This window comes from Sus scrofa, chromosome 15 (assembly GCF_000003025.6).
Source record: "Sus scrofa isolate TJ Tabasco breed Duroc chromosome 15, Sscrofa11.1, whole genome shotgun sequence".
NCBI lineage: Eukaryota > Metazoa > Chordata > Mammalia > Artiodactyla > Suidae > Sus > Sus scrofa.
The window spans coordinates 125,617,876-125,636,606 of NC_010457.5; the positions used below are offsets into that span (position 1 = coordinate 125,617,876).

Here is an 18,731-nt window from a genome sequence, read left to right on the forward strand (position 1 = left end):
GGGGTGTCAGTAGAATAACTAAAAGTATATTTAGGACTTATAAGTATTGCTCTAAGGAAAAAAAAAATCCAGAAATTTTAGCAGATTTTTGAAAGGGTTCTTATCCCAGAAAACTTTAAGTACTACCAGCTACTTTGAAGAGGTCATAATTTAATTGTCATAGATTTAAGCTTCAGTCATGGGGGAATAGTTTAATTCTATTTTAATGGCCATTAAAGTAATTCTGGGGCTAAATTACTTGATAATGAATCTGGCCTCCTGCTCAAATCTTATTATAGAATTCTTTTCTGGGCCCTTTCTACTCTTATAATGTGATGTGATTAAGAGTGGGCAGTAAATAACCATGCATTGGCTAGAGGACAGCTGTTCCTTACCTGGTAAGCTCCAGCTCCCTGCTGAGCAGTAGAACAGGAAACACCAGATCATGCCCAGCAATGGCTTGTTTCATTTTTCATTAGACCAGCCTAAGAGGATGACTTTTTTTTTTGTCCACACCCATGACGTGGGAGTTCCCAGGCCAAGGATAAAACACACACCACAGCAATGACCTAAGCCACAGCAGTGAAAATGCTGCATCATTAACCACTAAGCTGCAGGAAACTCCAACATGCCAATGAATAAATAAATGAATAAATAAATAAATGACACTTCCGATATTAATTTTACAAATAAGCGTAAGTCAACATCAGTTAATCAGACAAGTCCATTATTACAAGAAAATAACTTTAAAAAGGTTTTTTCAGAGTTCCCCAGTGGCACAGCACATTAAGGACCCAGCGTCATCACTACTGTGGCCCTGGCCCAGGAACTACCGCATGTGGTAAGTGCAGCCAAAAAGAAAAAAAAAAAAGCTTTTTTCTCAGACGGAAAGTTTTCTGTCTTGCAATTGACATAGGATATAAATCTTTTTACAAACGCTTTATACAAAGAGCCAGAGTTGAAGTTTTCATATTTGGTTCCTTATATTTTAAAATGTTTTATTCTTCAGGAAACATAATGGTTCAGATTTTAATAAGAAACGACATATAGCTGCTAACAAATAAATACATATTGCCTGAATTTCATTAAAAAATGATCATGGATGTTAACTAGACTTATTGCAGTGATCATTTCACAATCTACACATATATTGAATTATTACGTTATACACCTGAGAGTCACATAACGTTATGTTAGCTATATCTCAAAAAAAATGTTTATAGCAATTTGGCATTGCCCCAACAGCCAAACTCATGACCAGCAGGTACATCTCAATAAAGAGGAAGTAAAAAACAAAATTACCAAAGATAGATTCAAGTTTTTCTGAGAAATGGGTGTGGTGGTTCAACTTATCTAATATAAAAGGAAAAGAACGTAAGCCTGTAAATTTCAATTTAAAGCCTTTCTAAACAGAAAACAACCACACCAGACTTTCCTGAATTATCCCCCAGACAAATGGCAAGAAGAAACTCTCAGGCATTCAACATCCTCCACCAAACAACTCCACTTTTTCTGGGAGGTTTTTGTGGGTGTGTATATATGTGTGTGTGTGTTTTCCAAAGTCATTTCCACAACTCTATGTCCCACATTCTTGAAAGAAACCCTCAGTTTAGGGCAGGACGAGAGTTACTCTATGATCCAACCCCCCCCCACCACCACCCATGGGATCAGAAGCATAATCATTTCTGTCTCCTCTACATCTCTTAATCATCTCCAATCCTGGGTATAGACCACAGTCAGTATTCGGTCAATGTGTCCCTATAGCAAAACAAGATTGCTGTGCTGCCTAAAGACCCCCCAGGCACACAGCCACCTCTAATCTCATCCAGAGACAAAGCCCCACCCACCAGAGGGATTAGAATCAGCTCCACCCACCAGTGGGCAGGCATCAGTCCCTCCCATCAAGAAGGCTACAGCAAGCCCCCCATACCAACTTCAGCCACAAGGGGGGCAGACACCAGAAGTAAGAGAGGCTACAACTCTATTATCTGGAAAAAGGTCACAACACCAAAAACCTATAAAAATGAAAAGACAGAGAACTATAACTCGGATGAGGGAGAAAGAAAAAACCCCAGAAAATCAGCTAAGTGATCAGGAGATTCTCAGCCTCCAGGAAAAAGACTTTAGATTGTTGATGCTGAAGATGATGCAAGACATTGGAAACAAACTGGAGGCAAAGATGGATAACTTACAGGAAACACTGAGCAAAGAGATACAAGATATAAAACTTAAGCAAGAAGAGAGGCAAAATACAATAACAAATGAAAAAAATTCATTAGAAGCAGCCAACAGCACAATACAGGAGGCAGAAGAACGAATAAGTAAGGTGGAAGACACATTAGTGGAAATCACGGATGCAGAACAAAAAGAGAAAAAAGATTGAAAACAAATGAAGAGAGTCTCAGAGAACTCTGGGACAATGTTAAATGCACCAACATCCGTACTATAGGGGTGCCAGAAGGAGAAGAGAGAGAGAAAGGCACAGAAAAAATATTCAAAGAGATAATAGCCAAAAACTTCCTTAACGTGGGAAAGGAAGCACTCACTCAAATCCAGGAAGTGCAATGAGTACCATATAAAATAAACCTAAGGAGGAATACCCGGAGACAAATGTTAATCAAACTGACCAAAATTAAAGACAAAGAGAAAATCTTGAAAGCAACTAGAGAAAAGAAACAAATAACATACAAGGGAACCCCAATAAGGTTAGCAGCAGATTTCTCAGCAGAAACTCTGCAGACCAGAAGGAAGTGGCATGATATACTTAATGTGATGAAAGGAAAAAACCTCCAACCAAGATTCCTTTACCCAGCAAGGCTCTCATTCAGATTTGAAGGAGAAATCAAAAGCTTCACAGACAAGGAAAAGCTAAGAGAATTCAGCAACACTAAACCAGCTTTATAACAAATACTAAAGGAACTTCTCTAGGCAGAAAAGAAAAGGCTGCAACCAGAATCCAAAATACCACAAATGACAAGGCTCACCAGTAAAGGTATATATACAGTAAAGATGTATTTTCAGCTTTGTATTTGCAACTTCTGGAATGTCACATGGTCCATAAAGAAAATAACCCCAAAAAATGTGTGGAATTTCTACAACTGAATGATAAAAAGACAAATAAACCCAATTAATGGCAGGGAATTGAAGAGCCAATTCTCCAAAGAATGTCCAAATGGGGAGTTCCTGTGGTGGCGCAGTGGAAATGAATCCGACTAGGAACCACGAGGATATGGGTTCGATCCCTGGCCTCGCTCAGTGGGATAAGGATACAGCATTGCCATGAGCTGTGATGTAGGTCACAGATGAGGCTCAGATCTGGCGTTTCTGTGGCCGTGGTGTAGGCCAGTGGCTGTAGCTCGGATTAGACCCCTAGCCTGGGAACCTCCATATGCCGTGGGTGCGGCCCTAGAAGAGGCAAAAAATAAAATAAAAAATAAAAAAAAGAATGTCCAAATGGTCAATAAGAACACGAAAAGATGCTCAACATCATTAATCATTAAAGAAAGGCAAGCCAACACCATAATGTGAAACCACCTCACACTTAATGGCCATAATCAAAAGGCTGGATAAAAATAAAAACAAGTGTTGAAGAGGATGAGAATATAAATGGGAACATTTTACATTGCTGGCGAAAATGGTGTAGTCATTTTGAAAAATAGTTTGTCAGTTGCTCAAAACTTTAAACATAGAATTAGCGTATGATCCAGTATTTCTACTCCTTAGCAGAAACCCAAGGGAAGTGAAAATATGTATTCACACAAAGACTCATTCATGAATATTCATAGCAACATATTCATAATCGCTGAAAAGGGAAACAACCTAAATGCCCATCAGTTGAAGAATGGATAAACGAAATGTGACAGACGCGTTGCAATGTAATTTGGCTTCCACAAAGAAATAAAGGGCAGGGAGTTCCTGTTGTGGCTCAGTAGTAACAATCCCAACTAGTATCCATGAGGATGAGGGTTCTAACCCTGGCCCCCCTCAGGGGGTTAAGGATCTGGTGTCGCCATGAGCTGCAATGCAGTTCACAGACTCCGCTCGGATCTGGCGTTGCTGTGGCTGTGGTGTAGGCCAGCAACTGCAACTCCAATTCGACCCTTAGCCTAGGAATTTCCATATATCAAGGTTGCAGCCCTAAAAAGACCAAAAAAAAAAAAAAAGAAAGAAAAGAAAAGAAAAGGATATGGGGGTTGTTGTATGGATGATTATTCTGGAATTAGAGTGATGATGATTGCAAAACCTTGAGAATCTACTAAAAATACTGAATTGTACATTTTTAAATGATGTGTTTTAAATGATATGTTTTATATCTCAATAGTGGAATAAAGTCAAAGACAATAATTACCAAAAGAAAAAAAAAGAAAAAAAGATTGCTGTGCTGCTTTTACATGTGACTTGACTGAAGCCAAAACTGCACTCCCTCCTGTGCCTAAACGCACACTCAAAGGGACATGCAAGGCATGCAATGACCTGATATATAGTGACATGAGCACTGGGGGTCTGGCCACCATGCATTCACGCTACATGACAAGGCCACCTGCAGGCTGCACTTAGGAGCCCAGCGCCTGGTCACAGCAACACAGGGTCAGAGGGTTCAACAGTTTAGCATCAGGCCTTCCCTGCTTCTGAACCTGACACATTCAGGAAATAATGTATACGCGGTTAGGAGAGGTATATGATTTTCTTGCAGCTGATCACAAACTGTGAGAAGCGGAAAGGATTTTTAAGGAGTTCCCGGTGTGGCTTAGGGGTCAAGAACCTGATATAATGTCTGTGAGAATGAGAGCTCGATTCCTGGCCTCACTCAGAGGGCTAAGGATCCGGTGTTGCTATGAGCTGCAGTGTAGGTACAGATACAGCTCAGATCCCATGTTGCGATGGCTGTGGTGTAGGCTGGCAGCTGCAGCTCTGATTCAACCCCTAGCCTGGGAACCTCCATATGCCACAGGTGCAGCCCTAAAAAGACAAACAAAAAGGATTTTTAAGATTCTCCCAGGCTCAAGCAAGCTTACCTCATGTGACAGCTGAGGACAGGCCCCAGGAAGTTAGTTCACCTAGGAAGCAAAGGTCACGGCAATTGGCATAGCTGGGTACAAGACCCAAATCTCCTTATCTTCCAGTCCAGTCATCCTTCCGGGCCTCATGCTCTCCTATCTTTCCGGTGATGTCTGCCTTATGTGCTGCTATTAAAACAAGCTTTTCTTTTCAAAGCATGCATTAAAGTGGTGGGGGAAGATAACAGCAGAAGGTTTCTTAGAGATACACAAGGAAACTAACCCACTCAGAGACTAAACACACACACACACACACACACACACACACACACACACACGCACCCTCAACACACCTGCAACTTCGGTCACATTGTTTCTTGGCTGCTAAGAAGGCCACCCATCTCCAAAACCATGCAGCTGCGTGAAGTGAGGCTCCACCAGATGCTGGATGAGTCTCAAACACTTAAGAAAGGTATTCAATTTGTTTAAACTCTAAAATAAAAGAAAAAAATCTGGTCCTTTTTAGTTATCTGGAAAGTGCACACGTGAGAAATGTCATTCCCCAGTTATACTGGATAAAGAATGTTTTGGGTTTTTTTTTTTTGTTTTTGTTTTTTTTTTTTTTTTGCTTTTTAGGGCTACACCTGCAGCATATGGAAGTTCCCAGGCTAGGGGTCAAATCTGAGCTACAGCCGCTGGCCTACACCAGAGCCACAGCAACACAGGATCCGAGCAGCATCTGCAACCTACACCACAGCTCACAGCAACGCCAGATCCTTAACCCACTGAGCGAGGCCAGGGATCAAATCCACATCCTCATGGATACCAGTTGGGTTTGTTAAGGGCTGGGCCACAAAGGGAACTCCAATGGATGAAGAATTTCCGGGTGTGGCTGACCAGAGGGCAGAGTTAGAGACGGGAGAATCAGCAAGACACCAGTTTGTCACGGCAGGCCTTCCACAGGCCGTCCTCCAGGATTCACATGTCCTAATGTCGCCTTTCTGTGTCATCTGCTTATTAACCCCTTCGCCCTCACACACACACCAGACATACACACGCATGCTCATTTCTGAAAAGCTGAAGGCAGGGTCCCCTGCCCTTCTGGGCTCAGCCCCACGCCTGTCTTTCCCATGAGCCCCGCCCATCTGCACAGAATTCCTATGGTAACTCTATATTCCAAAAAACATACTTCAGAGTTTAATGGCTCATGCCCACACTCATCGAGGTGTCTATGCACGTGAGAAATTTCTTCCCAACAGCATAAGTTTCTTGTAATCAAGCAACAAATCTTATTTGTGGGGTCTTCTTTTCTAGTAACCTCTCTGGTTAAGAACACAAAAATAGAGAGCGGACTTACGGTTGCCAAGGGTGAGATGGATGAAGAGTTTGGGACTGGTAGATGCAAACTACAACATCCATTCAGAAGGAACAAGGAATGAGGTCCTACTGTACAGCACAGGGAACTCTATCCAATCTCTTGGGATAGAATATGATGGAAGAGAGTATGAAAAAAGAGTGTGTACACATATATATATATATATGTATGACTGGGTCACTATGCTATACTGCAGAAATGACACAACACTGTAAATCAACTGTATTTAATAAAAAGAAAAGAAAAAGTATGGCACCAGTAATATACATTTAATTAATGAGAATATCATGTTATTTTTTCCGCGGGAAAAAAAAACAATAACAAACAAGAATACAGGATTAACAAATTAAAAAAAAAAAAAACAAAAAGGGATTCACATATTATTTCTCCATTTATCCTTTCCTCTGGATGGAATAATCAACTTAGGGTATATCAACAGTATCTGTGGGTGGTTTACTTTTGTCAGTATGTCCCTAATTAGAGTTTTTGTTTGCTTGTTTGTGGGGTCTTGTTTTTTAGGGCTGCACCTGCGGCATGTGGAAGTTCACAGGCTAGGGGTCGAATCAGAGCTGCAGCTGCCGGCCTACCCCACAGCCACACTAGATCCGAGCCTCTTCTGTGATCTACACCGCATCTCAATGCCAGATCCTTAACCCATTGAGCGAGGCCAAGGATTGAACTGCATTCTCACTGACACTAGTTGGGTTCTTAACACACTAAGCTACAATGGGAACTCCCTCTCCTGGAGTCTTTTCAGAGGCAGAGTAGCATTTGATTCTGTTTCAAATCATTCCAGGAGGAAAAGGATTCTAGAAATAGGGAGCTGAATTTTCAAGCAATTTTCAATATGACTTTGAAGTTGAATGAAACATTAACCACTTGGGACTCTATTCATATTTCATAGTTGTGCTTATTTGATCTTTCTTAATGTGAATTTTTGTGGTCAGGAATAATTTTGTTCAGGAGGCTATGATTTCTGTGCTAAACTCAGCACCCTGAATGGTAATGACCACTTAAACGTTTATTAAGAACCTTCCTTTTTCCTCCTACTGCAGCCTACCCAAAACTCATTACAAGTCTGTCCCCAGGGCCTTTATACCTTGACAACCAAGCCTACAGTTGTGAAGAAAATTTACGAGGCAAGAGATGGGAGTTCCCTTGTGATACAGCAATTTAAGGATCAGGCGTTGTTACTATAGCAATTGGGTCACTGCTGTGGTGTGGGCTGGATCCCTGGCCCAGGAACTCCTGCAAGCCATGGGGGCGGTCTACCCACCCCATCCCCCCAACCCCGCTGCCCTGCCCCCAACACCACCGCCCCCAAAAAAGAAAGATATAGGAGATGGCACATCCACTATATATATATATATATATATATATTTTTTTTTTTTTTTTTTTTCTTGGCCATGCCCGTGGCATGTGGGATCCAACCCGTGCCAAAGCAGCAACCTGAGCCACTGCAGTGACAACACCAGATCCTTAACCCATGGCCACAAAGGAGTTCCTCATACCCTGTTTCAAAATTCACGTTTAATCTGAGACCTGCCTTGTTATATAGTTAGGTTTCTTCTTTTCCTGTATTTTTTTGCAAAGATTGTCAACACAGACTAGATCTTCTGAATTATTTTTTAATTTAAGTACAGTTGATTAACAACCTTGTATTAGTTTCAGGTATACAGCAAAGTGATTCCGTTATACATATACATATGTCAATTCTTTTTCAGAGTCTTTTCCATTTCAGGTTATTAAAAAATATTGACTATAGTTCCCTGTGCTATACAGTAGGTCTTTGTTGGTAATCTACTTTATATATAGTAGTGTGTATATATTAATCCCAAACTCCCAGTCCATCCTTATCCTAACCTTTCCCCTTTGGTAACCATAAATTTGTTTTCTATGTCTGTAGGTCTACTTCTGTCTTGTATCTTTTTTTTTCCAGATTCCACATGTAAATGATATCATTTGTCTTCGTCCGGCTTACTTTACTCAGTATGAGAGTCTCTAGCTCCATCCATGTTATTGCAAATGACATTATTTCATTCTTCTTATGGCTGAGTAATGAATAGTCCATTGTATAGTATATATGTATATAGGTATAGTTGTGTTTATGTGTGAGAAATACATATGTTATATATATATACACACACATATATATATATCTTCTTTATCCATTCATCTGTCGATGGACAGTTAAGATTTAAGTTTCTTCCATGTCTTGGCTATTGTAAATAGAGCTGCAATGCACATTGGGGTGCATGTATCTTTTGGAATTTTGGTTTTCTCCAGATATATGAATTCTTCAAGTGTCTATATCATGAAGCCAGACAGACTTAGAAAGGTAGGGCAACTAACCAAGGCACTCAGAATTAAGGACTTAACTTCTCATGAAGAAACTAAAGGCAAGCCATTGTTTAGGAAATAAAAGGAAAACCCTCTATACATACACTGAATTTGCAATCACATTCCAAAACACTGGGATATTACAATAACCCTTATCTTCTCCCACCTCCCCAATCTCGGCAGCATGTGCTATTTTATTTCTTTATTTCATCTGTTCAAATAAATTTCTCCCTTAAAAAACAAAACTTTAGAACTACTTTTCAGTTTTTCATTCCACTTTTCCTATTTCCCTTAAAACTGGCCTGGCTGATGTTTATGCAACACCTGCCAGGGGCCAGGTCCCAAGCTAAGGGTCAAAGTAGATTAGCTCATTCAACCTTCAAGGAAACTCAGGAAGGGGCCCCGGTGACAAGAGCAGAGAGCAGAGCGTCCCAAATCACGGAGCCTGCACGCAAGGGCCCGGGGCTGTCTGCCTCACCGCATTCTCCACCTGCCAGGATACACCCATACCCCACACCTGTCTTCAGAAGTAAGCATGGGAAGAAGGCTTCCTGAAATGCTGTAGGTATGTCACTTCCACAGGGAACGTGTGGCTCAACACTTACGCCGCAGAGATGTCTCCTCCAACAGCACGTCCTGCCACCTGATGAAACTCTGACACGTCTCTTACAAGAAACAAGACATTTTTTTCAGGTCTCTGACAGCTCCACCTGCATAGCAAAAAGTTGCTGCCCTGATTTTTTTTTTGTCTTGCAGGGAAGCCAAGGAGAGCTGTGGGTGGACAGCAGACACTGAAACTGAGCAGAACTAGTCAGTCATAATCTGAATCTGATACTGGGCTTGACGTCCTTCCTGACTCAGGGACAGAACTTCTCAATCTTACTAGAATGTTCCGCAACACAGTGAGACCGGCCCCAGATCATCTAACAAACATCTCTGTGCTTTAACGGCTCTATCCCGTGAAGCAACTGGAAATATTATTTTACCTCATAAGTTTTCAGAGTCACTGAAGTGAGGAAGATGGATCACATTTTTCCCCCTCAGCTACTCTCAATTCTCCTTCAAAAGCGAGGAACAATCAGGCGTCCTGGGAGCCTGGCCAACAGCCCAAGTTAAAGAGAGAAAAAGAGAAAGTGCCTGTGTGTATAGGCATGTGTGTACATCTAAGTGTGTACACACGCATGTGTGTGTCTGTGTGAGTGTGTATTTTCAGGAAATATCTGCTTCCATCCCAATTCCAGACACATCCAAGCTTAAGAAGTCACAAAATATAGGGAAAAACAAAACAGAGTTCCGCTGGAGAAGTAATATAATATTAACGTCATTTTTCATATCATTTAAAAGGTATTACATTCAAATAGAAAAACCGAAGGATCTAATAGAACATACAATAAAAAGTGAATCTTGGAAGTTCCCATTGTGGCTCAGCAGTAATGAACCCAACTACTATCCATGGGGATGCAGGTTCCATCCCTGGCCTCGCTCAGTGGGTTAAGGATCCGGCACTGCCATGAGCTGTGGTGTAAGTCGGAGATGCAGCTCGGATCCCTCATTGCTGTGGCTGCGGCATAAGCCAGGAGCTGTAGCTCAGATTCAACCCCTAGCCTGGGAATTTCCATGTGCTTCAGGTGTGGCCCTAAAAAGCAAAAAAAAAAAAAGAAAAAAGAAAAAGAAAGAAAGAAAGTGACTCTTTTGGGAGTTCCCACTGTGGCTCAGTGGGTTTTACAAACCCAACTAGTATCCATGAGGATGGGGGTTTGATCCCTAGCCTCAATCAGTAGGTTAAGGATCCAGCGTTGCACTGAGTTGTGTTGTAGGTCACAGACACGACTTGGATCCTGCATTGCTGCGGCTGTGGTGTAGGCCGGCAACTGCGGCTCTGATGTGACCCTTAGCCTGGGAGTTTCCACATGCCACGGACGAGGCCATAAAAAGAAAAAAAAAAAAGTGAACCTTTTATCACACTGGATGCTTAGAGCCCTGGGAAGGCCCAGAAATAATCACTGTCTCTAGCACATCCTTCTAGAAGTTTTCTGTTTATATGTAGGCATATCTATCTCCTTATTTTACACACATGGGGACATAAGGTACAGGGTCTAAGCTGACAAATTACACCACACCTGACAATTAGGGCAGACCCAGGAGGGACTAGGGGAGCCACGGCATCATGTGCCCGGTGCTCCATGGGTACAGGGACAAAGGCAATGCCAGCAGCAGAAGCATTAATCTAAGGATCTGATCTAAAGCACATGGGGGGAGGCGGATATGGCTCTGAACTCTCTGTCCAGTCAGAACTGGTTCAAGAAGTGACCGAGGGCAGGCTGAGCCAGCCAGAGGAATGGCCCCACCACTTCAGGGCAGAAAGGGACGGCGTGGTGGGACTTGATGTAGCCACCAAGGCCAGGACTGCTAGGGTCCCCATGGCACCTGCTAGGAAACATCTACAACTTCCATGAAGTGAAAATGAGATGACTAATCAATGGCTTTACAGTATAATCCTCTTCTGAGTGCTTGATACAAAATACATATTAAGAAAGTTTAAAGAATGTCCTCCCCAGAATGTGGACTCCAGGAGCACAGGAGAGCTTCTGGCTTATTCAACACAATCCCTGAGGCCTAGATCTCCGGCTGGGTTCTATGCACACTTGGGCTCCGGGTTCAAGGGCACCACCCTTGAGTTAACACTCCGCTGCCATCATTAGAAAATTCTCAATAAATTCTGAATGAGGGAATCCTACGTTTTCATTTTGCACAGGGCGCCACAAATTATGTAGTCCTGCCTAGAATATTGCCTGTCTTAGGGCAGGTGTCTGATTTATTTGTCAAATACACACATTAGTGAATTAATGGAAGTTGCCTTGGAACAGGGGTCTACAGAGCAAACTACAGCCTCCAGGCCAGTCCTAGCCCTCCACCTGTTCTGGTAAATAAAGTTTTATTAAAACACAGCCAGAGCCATTTGCATCCTGTCTGTGGCTGCCTATGCATTACAATAGAAGGATTGAGTAATAGTGACAGAGACTACAGGGCTAGGAAGCTTAAAATATCTATAATCCAGGAGTTCTTCTGTGGCACAGCTGGTAAAGGATCTGGTGTTGTCACTGCAGCCACTTGGGTCACTGCTGTGGCACGGGTTCATTCCCTGGCCAGGGAACTTCCACATGCCTCAGGCAAGACCAAAAAAAAAAAATATTTACAATCTGGCCCTTTGCAGGAAAATGTTTCTGATACCTGCCTTAGAACACTGTCTCAAATTTTTCTACCCAAAGAGCAGAAATGACAGGCAGTCTTGGGAAACCTGGTGGGTTCGCCTTCAGCAACTAGCCGTAAACAAGCTATTTCTTAGGTTTCTGTCTTTAAAGGTAATGTGGATTTTGCATCTTGTACGCAAATAAAAGTGTTTTTTATTGCAAAAAAGTGTTTTTAATCTACAATGATCTGGATGACCACTTTTAATCCCTGGAGGTCCCCCTCGCCAAGGATGAGTATGCAAAGAGCACAAGCCCCACAGTTTGCAAACTGAGGCCCTCATTCCTCCTCCCTAAAAGACCCAGTGGAGAAGGAAGGCTCTGGTATCATTTCAGTGGCCCCAGAACCGCACCACACAGCCATCCTTTCTTCCCAGCCCAGAAGTCGTGCTCTGAGAAGATTCAAAAGGACATTCACAATGGAATCCTGAACGCCCTTGCTCTTGACTGAATGCGATACAAGTCTACCCCCCACTGCCCTGAGAGACTAGAAAGTGATTGGATTATTTTTCCCCAGGCAGATTTCAGAAACTATGTACAGAGAGCTATTTCAGAAGCCAGCTCTACCTGTTGGAACGTTTTCAGCCTTGGGACTTGATTGAATGGTCGGGTGATGGCAGGCCAGTTCAGTGCACGGCCGAGAGGACTTTAGAGGCCTTTGCCTCTGATATCTGCATACACTCTTCTTTTCTTTTCTTTTCTTTTCTTTTTGTCTTTTGTCTTTTTAGGTCCACACCCGCAGCATATGGAGATTCCCAAGCTAGGGGTCGAATTGACTACAGCTGCTGGCCTACGCCACAGCCACAGCAACACCAGATCTGAGCCATGTCTGCAACTTACACCACAGCTGACAGCAATGCCAGATTCTTAACCCACTGAGCAAGGCCAGGGATCGAACCCACAACATCATGGTTCCTAGTCGGATTCCTTTCTGCTGCACCACGACGGGAACTCCTATACATGTTTTTCCTATCCACAGGATCTGGGGGCTTCGAACGGTGGAGAGGGAGTCTCTCCTGAGGAACTGGCTAGAGTAAATTCAGGGAAAACACATAATCCCATCAGAGAAAAATACAATATATCAGAAAGGGAGGCAAGGAAGGCCCCAGGAGAGAAGGAACCCCAGTGAAGTCTCAGCCCCCTGGGAGAATCTCTAGAGTAACAGCAAATTAAAATTGAAGGAGGTTCCTAGAGATATCAAGAAATGCTTAACTTTGGGGACTCTTACAGGAGGTTTGTTTATTTACTTATTTATTTGTTTTGTCTTTTTAGGGCCACACCCGAGGCATATGGAGGTTCCCAGGCTAGGGGTAGAATCGGAGCGGTAGCTGCCAGCCTACACCACAGCCACAGCAATGCCTGATCCAAGCCACAACATCGACTTACACCGGAGCTCACAGCAACTCGGGATCCTTAACCCACTGAGTGAGGCCAGGGATCGAACCCGTGTCCTTATGGATACTAGTCTGGTTCCTTACTGCTGAGCCACAATGGGAACTCCTGCTTCCTTTATTTGTGTTGAGGGAGGGGTATCTTTATGTCTTCGTCTGTGATAAAATAATTCATGGGACCCAAAAGGACAGACATTGAAAACACAATGTGGCAAAGGCACTGTGGGCTGATCATTTCCTTCCAGCGGTTGTCAGTAAAATATCACACAAAAATGGGAAGCTGTTGACAGTATCTGTCACAAAAACCAGTGATGGGAAGAACTGGAAAGGTACAGTCCTGGCGAGGGGTAAATGCAGATCTCACTGGTGTTGTTGGGAGACCCACAGAAAGGGCCTGTAGGGGGTGAACCCTCTTGGGAGAACTGAACACCTCGGAGGGACATTTCCCAACCCTACTCCCAACCCCTCCATCCTTAACTGCTGGTCAGCAGCCCAGTCCACACCTCAGAGGAGAAAAACACTCGCTGCTGTGATAGGCTTCTTCACCCTCAAACCGGAATTCAAACCACCACTGCGGTAACTCCACACTTATTACAATTTACCTACGCCTCAGACAATAAAACGGCTACACTGGATGGAGAAAGGGGGTCACAGCAGGATCTCCAGATTCAGTGTTAGATATCTCACCTTCAGCAACTCCCTCTCCCCTTTCCTCTGCCTCTGTAATACAATGAAATTATGATGAACCTGGGAAACTTGGAATTAAGCTATTGCCATCCCAAACATGAATTTATTTATTTATTTTTATTTTTATTTTTATTTTTATTTTTATTTTTATTTTTATTTTTATTTTTATTTTGCCTTTTCTCGGGCCGCTCCCGCAGCATATGGAGGTTCCCAGGCCAGGGGTCCAATCGGGGACCACTGAGCCCCAACGGGAACTCCCCCAAACATGAATTTAGATAAAGAAAGAACTTCGGGAGTTCCCGTCATGGCACAGTGGTTAACGAATCCGACTAGGAACCATGAGGTTGCGGGTTCGATCCCTGCCCTTGCTCAGTGGGTTAACAATCTGGCGTTGCCGTGAGCTGTGGTGTAGGTCGCAGATGCGGCTCGGATCCCGCGTTGCTGTGGCTCTGGTGTAGGCTGGCAGCTACAGCTCGGATGAGACCCCTAGCCTGGGAACCTCCATATGCTGCGGGAGTGGTCCAAGAAATGGCAAAAAGACAAAAAAAAAAAAAAAAAAGAAAAGAAAGAAAGAACCTCGCAGTTCAGCTTGGGAAGATATCTGTCTCTGTCTGTCTCAAGTCAAATGTCAAATCACATCCAAAAATCCCTGATTTTTTTTTTCAGCCTAAGTCCATTTTAGTTTAGATAAGTAACATACATTATGAGAACTAGACTTGCAACACAAGGCGATGCTTACTCATATTTAAAATGGGTCACTTTGTGAGTTTCTTTCAGTGGATAATTTCCCTATTTTGTTCACATCGTGGTTTTAAAAGTCACCTCAACTTCCCAGAAGCATGTGGGCTGCATAAAGCAAAGTCCACTTGCATTTTTATTCAGGGTGTTCCCAAAGCCTTTCAAACTTCACCCTATAAATCCTCACTGCTATCTTCTTACAGGTAAAATAAACAAATAAATACCAGAACACATTTTAAAAATACTCCTTCAGAGTTTCTGTACTGGCTCAGTGGTTAATGAATCTGACTAGCATCCATGAGGATGCAGACTCGATCACTGAGGCCTGGCTCAGTGAGTTAAGGATCCCACGTTGCCGTGACCTGGGGTGCAGGTCACAGACACAGCTCAGATCCTTCGTTGCTGTGGCTGTGGCGTAGGCCAGCACTTACAGCTCCGATTCGACCCCCTAGCCTGGGAACCTTCATACGTCATGGGTACAGCCCTAAAAAGCAAAAAAAAAAAAAAATCCTCCTTCTTCCATCAACATTGCCAACCATGGAAAGGTAAATTCATCCCAGTGAAATGTTTAAGCACCCTGAGCTCAGAGACTATGGGGATCCCTGAAACACGACAGACTTAGTATTGTTTTCAAGAGAGAGATTTCTAAAACAAAGACGGGGTGCAGAAGTACAGAGTTGATGCAAACAGTACTATTCAGATATAAATGAAGATGCGCAGTGCATGAAGTCTCTGAACCAGAAACCAGGATCACTGGCCCAGTGGAACCAAGGACCATTTTTTGCGTGTAGGTACCCAGTGGGAGGCTGTGAGCATTGTCCATTCTCCTAGCTTAAGAGGCAGGAACAAAGCAGCAGAACAACAGGGAGTCACAGAGTGGCCCTCTCCAAAGAGCCTAGAGGTGCTGGCAAGAGGGAGGGCCACTTATGCTTCTCCACCAGTAATAACAGACAAGAGGTGACAGTCACTGAGCACCTACAGTGGGCAAAACTGGTCTACACACTTTCACCTGTATTCACCTGTCTGTGACTCCTTCTCACTCTTAAAAATTCAGCTCCAAATAATAAAAATACATAAAATTTAAAAAGCAAAACAAACTATATATATATATATATATATAAACTCCACCTCAAAGACCTTTTGTATATATAGGTTGTATTGATGTTTACTGTATTAGGAATTTAAATAGAGAAAAAAATTAGATACTTATTAATGCACTGAAAAATTATAATCAACCTGTTGGAGTTCCCTGGTAGCTCAGCAGGTTAAGGATCTGGCGTTGTCACTGTAACTGCTCAGGTCAATTCTGTTATACAGGTTCAACCCCTGGCCCGGGAACTTCTGCATGACTTGGGCATGACCAAAGAAAAAAAAAAAATCATAATCAACCTATTACACATTAACAGAAACATCTTTTTAATGAACAGCAACAATATTTTCCAAAGCAAAAAAGAAAATTAGTGAAAAGAATGGCATTGTTTTACATTTTGGCAAATTTCCACAAATTTGTACTCTCCTAACTGCTTTGCATTCAATCTGTCACAACCTCCCAGGTCCCAGGAGCCTGGAGAAAACTCCATATACAGTCAAGTAGGAATGAATGTGCAAAAGGCAAATAAGAAAGTTCCCATCATGGTTAAGCAGAAACGAGTCTGACTAGCATCCATGAGGACACAGGTTCGACCCCTGGCCTCACTCAGTGGGTTAAGGATCCAGCATTGCCATGAGCTGTGCTGTATGTAGGTCGCAGACGTGGCTCAGATCCCACGTTGCTGTGGCTGTGGTTTACGCTGGCAGCTACAGCTCCGATTTGACCCCTAGCCTGGGAACCTCCCTGTGCCATGGGTACAGCCCTAAAAAAAAAAAAAAAGGCAAATAATATCTTTGAGCTATTATGAAAACAGTTTTGACCTTGTGGACCTCTGAAAACTCTTGGGGACTCCTAAGGGTACCCAGACCACAATTATAATCTCCATTTCACAAATGAGCAAAGCGGCACAGAGAGGTCAAGGCGCGATCCAAGGACACATTGCTGGGACAGGTCAGAGCAGGCGAAGTGAAAGAGCATAATACCCTCTTTTGGTTGTTTGTTACAAGGACTGACTGAGATCATGAAGGTAAAGAGCTGAGTGTCCTGCTTGGTTATCACAAGCCTTCAGTAGGTAACATCAATATTTCCCGGTGGGTAAGTTCTAGTAAAGAAGTTAGGGAAGCACGGCACATTTCTCATCAACTAATTATTTGACACCAGCAAGAAAAAATAAAACTCGAAGGTGTTGTCCAGAGCATAGAGTCTGCACGGGCTCTCAGGATGGAAGTTTTTTGCTACTCAGAAACTCCAGGGCCTTATTCCACCCTCTATTAGGCAAATGATACGGCGGGCTGCACACATGTCGCCTTGTCCCTTGGGAAACCTGAGCAAGCCAAGAGAACTGCTCCATTATTTACAGCCTCCTTTTTGCATCACGCTGTATTTACAAGCAATCCTCCACAAACAACAATGGCGAGTCCAGTCTGTGCAGCCAAACCTTTCCTAGGAACTAGTGTCTATGGTCTTCCCATTCAGAGGCTCAGCACTCCACTGCTCTCCTTGTCCATCAACTTTCTTAACCCACATGGTCCTCCTGCTCCTGCCTGTGGCCGGTACTCAAGTTGAGAATGCAGGTCACTTTTGTCCCACCTCAATTGGAGAAGTGAGCTCACCTGGGGAAGTGAACTGGGGCAGTTCAGGCCACTGCACTCTCAAAACACCACCCTAAACAGAAAGCAAGAACAAGAGGCGCCTAAAGCTACTGCTTCAATGCAAGTGCAGGCAACCAGCATCTCTCACCAGAAGCACTGCAAACTGGTCTCCCTGTCTCCACTTTGACATCCTCCGCTCACACATACCCCAGCCTACTCTCTACAAACAGCCAAAGCGATCTTTCAAAAGCGTAGAAGGGATAAAGTCAGTTCTCTTGCTTAAAACACTCTCAAAGCTCCACCACTCAGTTGGAATAAAATTCACGCTCCTTAATTTGGTTTATAAGGACCTACCTCATCTGGCCCCTGCCCATCTTTCTCGCTACAAGCAGGGGTTCCTCCTCTCTGGCCTTTGCTCTCTCTGCTCCCACTACCTGCCCTGCTCCCCTAGGATCTCCAATAGCTCAGATGTCACCTTCTGGAAGAGGCCTTCTCTGCATGCCCTCTGTAGAGTTCCATCTCGATCTCTCCACACGGTTCCACTGGAGACTTCAGAACACTTACTCTCAGAACTTATCCTAATTTTACTGATATATTCCTCATCTCCCCCTTCCACATCCTCCTCCTAGAAGGTAAGCCCCTAAAAGCAAGGGCTCCACTTGGTCCCCCGAGACACCTCCAGAGCCTGGCACCGTGCCTGGCACAGAATAAGCGCTCAGCAAACCCGTCGAATGAATGAAGCAGCGGCGCCCAGAGTCTCGACCTGGCGTCCACGGTGCCCCGGGCGCATCCGCACCATCCGGCCGCCACGCCGGGACCACTGGGCGTGCCGCCGGCCGTGGGACGGGTTGGGGGGTGGTGGGGCGGGATGGGATTACTACCCCACCCGACCGCGCGCCCGGCCCGGCGCAGCAGGTGCCTCCCGGGAACGCGCACACAGGCTGTCCCCGCCCCGGGTCGGCGCCACCGCCCTGCTCACCCGGACTCACCATGGTGGCCCGGCCGCCGGTATCCCCGGCGGGTGAGAGGCGAGCGCGGTGGACGCGAGGAGGAGAAGCGAGCGCTGGAGCCGGCGCGGCTGACAGGTGCGGTGCCCGCCTCAGACCATGGCTGCTTCCCACAATGCCCTCGAAGTGAAAGTTTGCAGACTCCTCCCTGCGCCGCTACCCTCCCTCCCCTCCTGCCCCTCCCATCTCCCTCCCTACCCGCTCCCTCCTCCCACCTCCCTCCTTCCCCTCCTCCTCTCCTCTTCCTCCTTCTCCTCTTCCTTGTCTCCATCTTCCCCTTTTCTCCT

General features: G+C 44.2%; 1 protein-coding gene across 3 annotated transcripts in view; it reads right to left on the minus strand.

Moving 5' to 3' along the window:
* AP1S3 (adaptor related protein complex 1 sigma 3 subunit) overlaps positions 1–18,731 on the minus strand; it is a 75,703-nt gene that overhangs the window by 56,363 nt on the left and 609 nt on the right. The window contains exon 1 of one of the 3 annotated variants that reach the window (XM_021074903.1): positions 18,427–18,597. The exons of 1 other annotated variant lie outside the window; for it this stretch is intronic. In XM_021074903.1, the coding sequence (XP_020930562.1) occupies positions 18,427–18,429 (3 nt within the window). In that variant the 5' untranslated portion in view covers positions 18,430–18,597. Of the gene's footprint in view, positions 1–18,426; positions 18,598–18,731 lie in introns of those variants that run through there. One more of the 3 variants, XM_021074902.1, reaches the window with a different exon arrangement.